At 45.4% G+C, this 9228-nt stretch overlaps 1 protein-coding gene across 4 annotated transcripts in view; it reads left to right on the top strand.

The window, feature by feature from the left end:
* Positions 1–3914: 3914 nt before the first annotated feature.
* LOC119396947 (SR-related and CTD-associated factor 4) overlaps positions 3915–9228 on the top strand; it is a 122696-nt gene continuing 117382 nt past the window's right edge. For 3 of the 4 annotated variants that reach the window (XM_037664338.2, XM_049417283.1, XM_049417284.1), the window contains exons 1-3: positions 3925–4081; positions 5059–5187; positions 6051–6212. In XM_037664338.2, coding sequence (XP_037520266.1) covers positions 4052–4081; positions 5059–5187; positions 6051–6212 — 321 coding nt within the window. In that variant the 5' untranslated portion in view covers positions 3925–4051. Of the gene's footprint in view, positions 4082–5058; positions 5188–6050; positions 6213–9228 lie in introns of all 4 variants that reach the window. The other variant, XM_037664336.2, reaches the window with a different exon arrangement.

The following is a 9228-nucleotide window of genomic DNA, read 5'->3' as shown; positions in this document are numbered from 1 at the left end:
TTTTTAGCTTTAAATAGCAACCTTAACTTAAATCAACAGTTGTATTATCCAAAATGCTACTTTAATGCATGCTTTTAGGTATGTCGCGAATTCGCGACAACCGGCACTTAAGGCAATAGTACCTCAAGACAGGGATATGTTCAATGCAACGCAAATATGGCATCCCCGCATCAATGAAGCGGATCTGTTAAAGGCGACGTATCTTGGTGTCGTCATTGTTGTTAAATGCAAGTTTGGCTTTACTGCCTCCTGCCAATCACGTGACATCGTGTCGGCCACCGTGTGGACCCTGGACTCCGCCGCCCAGTAAAGCCGACTTCTTGGGAGTCGACAGAATGAGATGAAGGTGACGGCACTGAGAAATACATCTAGCTCGCCACGAGACAGAGCCAGTCCTTTGTTCAGATTTTTTTTGCGTCGCAAACAGGTTGCTCTGCTGAACGATGTGATCCATGAAGGTGTCAAAAAAAATTTCTTGAAATATTCAATAGGAAATCGGACAGTGTCACATTGAGGAAGAGCGGTTTGCCAGTGTGGCATTTCCCGCTGTTCTTGACAGTGTTTTTTTCACCGCACCACATGTTTTAGAGAGGCACTAGCTAGGTTGGTCTACCACATCTTCGTCTTCATCCTCACTGCTCGACGAAGACACTCGTGCTTGTACAGGAGGATCAGAATCGACATCGTCGTCTTCGCTGTCGCTGAGACAGCTTTCGTCACTTTTATCTTCAGGTTTCAAGCGCGTGCAAGACCTTTTTTCCCTAAAAATGAGCGGAAGTCCATCATGAACTTGTCATACCGGCAATAAGCGCTGACTGACTCAAATGCCGGATGTCGCGAATTCGCGACATACCACAGAAGCGAGGATCGCGCAGAAAATAACGTATTTCAAAACAACGCGACCTGTCGTGTGCCACCTCTTGTATGCGTGCACACCGAAAAAATTTTATAGGAGATGGAACTTACATCCCTCGGGAAGAAAACAACGAAGAAGTGAGAGCTGTCGCACGTGCTTCGCGCGCTCCGGCAACTGATACACAACACTGGGTTCCAGCTTGCAATACCTTACAAGCGATGGTGCTAGATGTCTCGTGCTGAAAGCTACGTTCACCGCAAATATGTGACAGCCGCCGTGGAAGGCATCAACGTGTTTCGTGTGTTACTTGGTCGGCGTCTTTCGGTATGTCGCGAATTCGCGACAACCGGCAGTAAAGGGTTAAATTCAGGTGTAGCTGATGTCCTAGTAGATGTGAAGAAAAAATGAACCTGGGCACGTTGTGTATTGAGGACAGATAACAGATGGTCAGTTAGAACATCAGAGTTAATACCAAGAGATTGGAAGCATGGCCGAGGACGGCAAAGGGTTAGAGCGACGAAATTAAGAAATTTGGTGGCTTAAAATGGAATAGGGTCGCGAAGGACAAGGTTCGTTGGAGATCACAAGAGGCCTTTGTCCTGCAGTGGACGTTAACAGGCTGATGATGATGGCGTATGCCTATGTTTGCAGGAATAAGTTATGAGGAAGATTGCAAAAGAGGAAAAAAAGGGCACTATAGGTGTTCACTTAGGCTCTCAGTGCATGGCACAGGTTTACGTCTATGTACAGTGCTTACAGATTGAAATGTGAAGTATAATGACTGGTATGTGCGATTGCTCGAGATAACCACATTGTGTTGCTACATTTGGCCGCTAGAGGTAATGTTGGCATTTATGTAGTGTCGGGGTCATTACGCCGATATGACGCAAGCAGGGGATGATGGAAACGAAAGTATGTGCATTACTTAGCTGTAGAGTGCCGTGTTTCGATTCGTGAATACTGTACATGCTCTCATATGCGCCCCAGACTGACCGCACAAATTGCAGTGTGTGCATCATATATGGCAACACATACAGGCACAAGAAATTTTATCTTAAATGTAGGGGTATCTACCATAAACAAATATCTGTGGTGAATTCTAAATGCAAAACGACATTCTTTTCCTCCCTCTACGATAGAGGAGCAGAGAAGGAAGGAAGGAAGAAAGGGAAACCAGCTCCCCGTGAAGGGGCCAGACAAAGAAAAATAAATCAGTTGGTATCGAGACCTCCAGTCTCATGCTTCGTCTCTTCGTTACTCACGCGTACCAACAGATCTACCAACAAACATATGGATGAGTTTGAGAGAGCTGCTATGATTTTCTGTCAAACCTGGTTTTTTGAGCAAAATATGCATTCTTTTCTTTCACACTGCTCTAGAGCAGTGTGAAACATTTCTGACTACTTCTTGTTCTTAAGTTAACGAAAAGACGAATCAGAGCTAGGTGTGAAAAGTAGTGTTCATGCAACATGCAGAAGAGGCGACTGGATCAGGGAAACAATGAAAACTGACCACAAAAAAGAAGACAAAAACCAGAGTTACGAACGTAAAAGTTATTCCCGCTGGACCTGACCACTCATTGTACCCTGACTATGGTCGTTACAACCTAAGAAAAAATGTCAACTCCACCCATCACTCTCTCTTCAGGCACCATCCAATAGCGCCAAGCACTCGTTTTCGTGGCGTCAAGCATTTTTCGGGTGTTTCAGATAGTTGACTTTACATTTGTGCCGCTGATTTGAGGTCGGAAGTTTGAACGTCCCGGTAAATTTCATCCGGGATTCTGACATAGCTGCTCAGCAAAACGTAATGTTTAAGATAGTAACGATGAACCTTTAACTATTAATATGCGTAGTCTTTACAGTAGCCGAGAAAATGAGCAGAAACCAGCTAGCACGACTGTGTTTCACAAGTGAAGGACAGGCGCGCCGCGGTTCTGTCAGTTCTGTGGGCTGAGCTTACATTTTAGAGCTCAGCTCTTAGGGGCCCGTTCCTGCGTTGAGCGGCGTCGCCGATGGCGTAACCGATAGAGCGAACGTGAAGTCTGTCGATATGTAGATGTAGATCCTATACTGCTGGCTCACACCCACGAAGGGGGATTGGCCAAGAATCGGGCAGCTTAGAAAAAATATTTAAAAACTAGAAATGATCGAGAATAAAACGAGCCACTGGCGTCTAACTTTCTTCCTCCGTCACTCGCGCTGGCCCCTCGGTCGGAGCTCGTGCGCATGCAGGGCTGGAACGTGCACAGCGGCTGGCTCCGCTTGTCGTAACGGGGCTGTCGGCGTTTCGCTTGGTTCGCGATGCCTGCAATGCACTCGAGCGCTGGCAGTTTCTGTGGCAACATGTAACGAATGTTACGTTACAACAACTGCGGATAACCAAAGCTTCAAACACAGTTGGCGTTGCCCCAACATGAAGCTGCGCTCAGAATTCGCCTTAGGCAGTATCCTAATCGTCGGTGATTTTTTTACTTAGCCTTACCAATGCCCGGACTTCAGGGTCTATTGTAGCCACTGTACCACTACTACAGTCATGACTACAGTGTACTACAACTACGGTCCCTAGAATATACTACAACGGCAGACATCTTGAATCTGGCGCCTTTTCTGGATGGATGCTATGAGCGTCCCCTTTAAAACGGGGCGGTGACATGTCTGCCACCAGGCTCGAAGAAGAAGAAAAAAAAAAAAAAAACTTCCTTGTTTCATGTTGGCCTAATACCTTATCTACATTGATTAAATCTATGTTATTATACCAAAAAGCTACCCCATATGTGCTACCCCCTACCGGATGACGACTCGTTGCCACCGTGCCGCCGTGTTAACAGAATGCAAAAAACATTAAACAAACGCAGTGAAAGTTTTTGATATTTTTTGTGTGTTATATGTGAATTATTATTGATTATTAAACAATTGTTTCTTAGTTATAATCTGTAGTTATAATTATAAACTGAACGAACGAGTGCAAAAAACCACCGCAGCGCGGATACAAAGCGCTTTTTTGGCGTCAGGCTTTTCTGTCTTGCAATTGGTTATTTTTTTAGATAGTGACCAATCAGGCGGCGCGTTAAGCCTTGCTGCGAAAGACACGATTCTGAATGTCGCTCGCCATCTTTGATGCTGGCGAGGTTTTTTAAAGCGAGTGAATGTGAAAAATACTGATCAAGATAGACTATTTCACACGATTTCCAACATGGAGGTCGTCAAAGCCTTCAACAGCGAGGTAAGCAACTTAATTACAATTTTTTAGTGCTTCTCGAGCGCCTGTTTTGATGTCCTCTATGTATCGCGAATGAGGCCTAACCGGCGTGTTTCTACCACTTTTATGAGGATTTGGGGGGGAAGTAAACGTTATCGCTGTGTGAAGACATGTCTCTGAAGGCCCTGACCGCTCCAGTGCAGCCTTTGATGAATGTGCATGCCCTGCGTATGACGAAGCATCGATCGCGCGAATGATGATCGCCGTAGCCGCTGTGTTTTAGTAGTACTACGAGTGTGCGTGTGCGCGTGTATGGGCTTGCGCAAGGATGTTGACGGCCCCTTTAACTCCTTCGCGACTTCTCTTTAACATTAACCGCGCTAAACACGCGTTAGATGGCGAGATCTAGCGTTAACTGCTTTGCGATCGGTCGGTTCGGTTAACTGCGTATCGCGCTGCCGCGGCTACAGCGTTGTGCGGAGCAGTGCGCGCTTTTCTTGCTGCTCAAGTTTCACGAGGCTGCACTTCGGTGCGTTTGAAGTTCCCAGGGGTCTTCGATTTAACTCCGCGATCGCGCATTTCCACCGTTGCGTGCACTGTTGTTTAGTTCTTTTACTTTTATTCAGTCGAGTGCAGCTTTCTTTAGCGCTCTTGGTGACATGCTTGTTTGCTAGGCGAATCAAGTAACGTGGTGCTGTTATAGAAATTTTCATCCCTGATTGTTGAGGCCAACTTTGTGTGCCGTAAATAAGCCGTTCAGTTTCCAGGTCTCGTTTTCGATAACAACCATTGTTATTTCCGACACTGAGTGGCTGGATGTTGTGCACCTTGCAAAGATGTGTATAATCTTTTTTTAATATGTAATGGTACGGTGCGCGCTGAATAAGTATGACTAATGTAAAAAAAAAAACCTGTGCAGCGCATTCAAACAAGTGTTGCATACTTTGTCGCATCTGTGTTGACATCTTTAAATTTTTTTTTCACGTGTTTTCCATGACCAGCTTACCTCGCTGTATGAAGGCAAACCTCCGATCTCTAAAGCCAAGATGACAGCGATCACGAAATCTGCAATCAAAGGAATCAAATTCTACAAGCACATTGTTCAGAGTGTCGAGAAGTTTGTTCAAAAGGTATGTCCTGGTTCTCGTTTAACCTATATTGCATGCTCATTTGCTGCTGTCACTGAGAAAAATGATAGAGTCACGCCTTTCACATTGATGTGAGCAGCCCTCAGCCATAAGTCCGCAGTTCCGAAGACATTTGCGGAGCTACTGCAATCGTACAGTGGTTACGGTGCTCAGCTGCTTACCTTAAAGATGTGGGTTCGAGCCCAGCCACAGTGGTCGCATTTCAACGGAGAATTGCTAGATACCCATTACTTGAATTTATGTGCACGTTGCAGAACTCCAGATGGTTGAAATTTCCAGAGCCCTCTATGGCATGACTCAATCATATCGTGGTTTTGGCATGTCAGACACCCGGTCCTGGGTGTCTTATTCTAGGTTGATTTTTCCCACATGTGTGTTAGTCCTGCTTAGGGTAGCCAAGTAGTGTTGCCACATTTTATCATTTAATGGGATAAGTAACCCAGTAAACCTCAGTGGTTTGCTTTAGTTCGTGAGGAGGCACAGCTTCATCAATGTATGTGGCATTTCACAGTGATGAAAATGCATATGCATGACCAAAGAAAAGTTTAGCAGTGCTGCCTATATATAAAAAAAATGCAGCAAATGTTGACCAGCTTGCATGTGTGCACTTACTTTTTCCACAGCATTTACGTCTTGATAATATCTACTTTGAGAAGTAAAAAGTTCAGTGTAGCATATGCATTTTTCCAGCTTTACTCTAGCTAGCTCTTTGTTTCATGTGCCTTTACTTTATGCCTTTTGCAGATGTTAATGCAACATTTTAGGGAGTGAGCTAGATACAAACGACACACCTCTATCTTTCGGCTGCTTATTTTGTGTGCTCATTCACCTTCCTCTCATTGTAGTGTCGGCCAGAGTACAAGGTGCCAGGACTGTATGTTGTGGATTCAATCGTGCGCCAATCACGGCATCAGTTTGGGCAGGAGAAGGATGTATTCGCACCACGGTTCACGAAAAACATCCACAACACATTTCAGCACCTTTTCAAGTGTCCAGTTGAGGACAGGGTAAGTGTCCCATCTGAGCAAATGCACTTCAGGGACCATATTGTGTAACAGCAATGTCATTTTCTGTTCTTTTGTGTCAAGTCTCATATCCCACTGCAACTTCGGAATGCGTGTCTAATGGGGAATTCCACTGGTCGAGCTGGAGCAACTTTTCTTGCTCTGCTGTCGAGAATCTGCGTTCCACTGGTCTATTTGGAGCAAGTTTGCGTTTTCCACTGGCAAATTCGGAGCAACCCACTCCGCGATGGAGCATTCCGCGTTGTTCCGTCTTGCAGAGGTGGATTTCGCCGGAACTCCAGCGACGCGATGCCGTCATTTCCGGTGCAGTCGGGCAACACGGTTGTCTTCAGCGCTTCTTGGGACGGTGTCTGATCACCCTGTGCACTTGTTTACATTCCAAAAATGGCGTCGTTCAACTCTGCTAGACGAGCTGCTGGTCTGTTTCTTGCTCCAAGCGACAGCGAGTATATATGCAAGAAATATCTAAGAGCATCTCATTCTCCATTGTCGACACTTGCAGACGCAATGCTCCTAATGTTCTTTCAATTTGAAAACTGCCCTCGGGATGCGCATGACAAAGTGGCCCTAAAAATAGCTGTCCGACGCTCGCCTGGCTGTCAACCGCGTTCCCCGCTCGCCCTGTGAGAATTAACGGCCAGGCTAGAGGCAAGACTTGACGCGCGTAGCGTTCCTTTTCATGTTACACGACGCTTTGAATGGATGGATGCAGGTTACGGCGCGGAACTTCGCCCCAGCTTAAGAACCTGGCGAGCCAGCTCCTAAAAAATTGAACATGCCGCATTTTTGCGAGCAGCCGATTCCGGCTGCTGCCACGTGCACATACATACCGGCCAGTTATGTGGCCAGCTGCCATAAACAATTATTATCATTTCGTGCAGAATTTATGATCAGTGTCCAGTATGTGGCACTTTCCTCTGAACTCATCCCCACCATTTGTAAGCACGCCCAGCAGCAGCCAACGCACAGCCGGAGAGATTTCCATGTGCTCATCCATATTTGTCAGCGCAACACAAGAAAACGGTATCTCTGCTTTCCACGACTGCGTGGTCGAAATGCGCGCTTTGCAGTGGCGACCGAAGTTGCCATGGAAACGTAGAGAGCAGAATAAGAAATCGTTTCCGGAAGCGGTTACGTGACGTATGCATAAACAACTTCCGGAGCAACCTCACGTGGAGCATTCACGTATTCCGCTGTCAGATTTGGCTTGGTGCAATCCGAGTGCTCGCTCTAGGATTTCGGCAGCCGCTCCGGATCTCCCAGTGGAATTCGCCATAAGCATTTGGGCAAAAGGTACAAAAAGTTGACATAGTGGATACGGTGGTTTCATTAATTTGACCCTAATGGGAACAACAAGATTGATTGAATTATCCAGCTGGTCAAATTAAGCGAGAGGCAGAAAATGGAACAGAATGCACTACCAACTCGTTTTGTGGTACTTGACCTAACTGTTGCAAATCCTCAAATTGAACACGCCCACATTTTGTGCGCAGATTAGAAAATTAATGTCAAAATTACATTAAAGTGCCTAAAGTATGTAAATGCCAAACACGCCCGACTTTTCAGCAAAAACAGCATATCTCCAAATCTGGCAGTAGCAAAAACAAAACCAACCACGTTATCGTCATTGATTCTAACATTTTTTTCACTTAATGTTCACCACCATCACTCTTAGGCATATTTCTTTGGAGGACAAAATGTCATCCTTGTGGCAGTTCATAGCGTGTTTGATGTCCTGGACTTGCCTATCCAGAGTGGCCTAGCTAGAGAGCTCGGCCAGAGCTCGGCCTAGCTACAGCGTTTGACGTGCCCTAATCCTAATATGCAGCTCAGCACAAGAAACAATGTAACTATGCATTACACTGAGGCAAAGAAAAGTGAGGTTTGTCACCTTTGCTGTTGCCAACCGCAGTAGGTGGTGTCGATGTAGAGCGATTCTGTGATTAAAAAAAAAAACTGCCCGAAACCGCACTTTTGACGAGTGTAGAAATAAGAAAACAGAGTTCATCGAAGCTCACATATGTGAATGGTCTTCATTTGATGGTTGGTCTGACCTATTGGTGGCGCAGGCAAATGATTTTTCGAAATGTCTCTCCACGATTGTTCGACTTCTCTCCTTGCCGTTAGTGTAAAATAATAAAAAGTATAAAAGACACACTTTACAATTATTCTATCCATCTGTCTTTTTTTTTTTTTTACTTTTACTGAAGTTGAAAAGGGAAGTTTGCAAGGACGCTGTGGAGAGTTTCGTGCATTTATCACTCTGTGTCCCCTCCCTTTCCCTATGGCCATAATGCGATAGCGATGATGCTGGCCCGGCCAGCTGTGAGTGCATTGTTGCAAACGCAGTTTTTGTTTTGTATTAGCTTGCTTTGCCCAACGAATTTTGGGCCAGCTTTCTTGGAGGAAGAGCAACACGCATTAGAGTTAGGTAAACACTGCAATAATTCATTGTAAGCTACCGTTTTCCCATTGAAATCTTCCTGAAGCAGGTCAAAAGTAGTCGATTTCAATAGAAGATGATGTGTTGACTGTTCTTCAAAACTGTGAACTTCGATGTTGCTGCTGTAGGAGCCATTACCGAGCTCAGCATTGGGGTTAGGGGAGTGTGAATTATCCGACCAAGTGTGAATTATCCAACGCTGCCTGGAGACCACACTGATTTCGGATGCCATGAGTGAGGTCACTTAATTTCCAGGCATTTCTCTAGGAGCAGAATGGCAATGCGGAAACATGTCGTGTGCCGGCCTGGACCTTCCGTAGTGACTATACATGTGCATTTGTACACACTGCCTATGATTAAAGGGACACTAAAGAGCAAAACAATTTTTCCCGTATTAGTCAAGTACTCTTTCATGATACCAAAAGCACCACGCTTGCTGCAAGAAGATGCTTAGTAAGCGAAAAAACGCGCACCTTGAAATTTTCGCACCATTCGCCGTGACGTCACATATTTTGACAGCGTCTTCTAGATTCTGCGTAGTTCCTAATCGGTAAA

Source organism: Rhipicephalus sanguineus, chromosome 6 (genome assembly GCF_013339695.2).
Source record: "Rhipicephalus sanguineus isolate Rsan-2018 chromosome 6, BIME_Rsan_1.4, whole genome shotgun sequence".
Lineage (NCBI taxonomy): Eukaryota > Metazoa > Arthropoda > Arachnida > Ixodida > Ixodidae > Rhipicephalus > Rhipicephalus sanguineus.
This window is presented reverse-complemented; position numbering and strand designations above follow the sequence as displayed.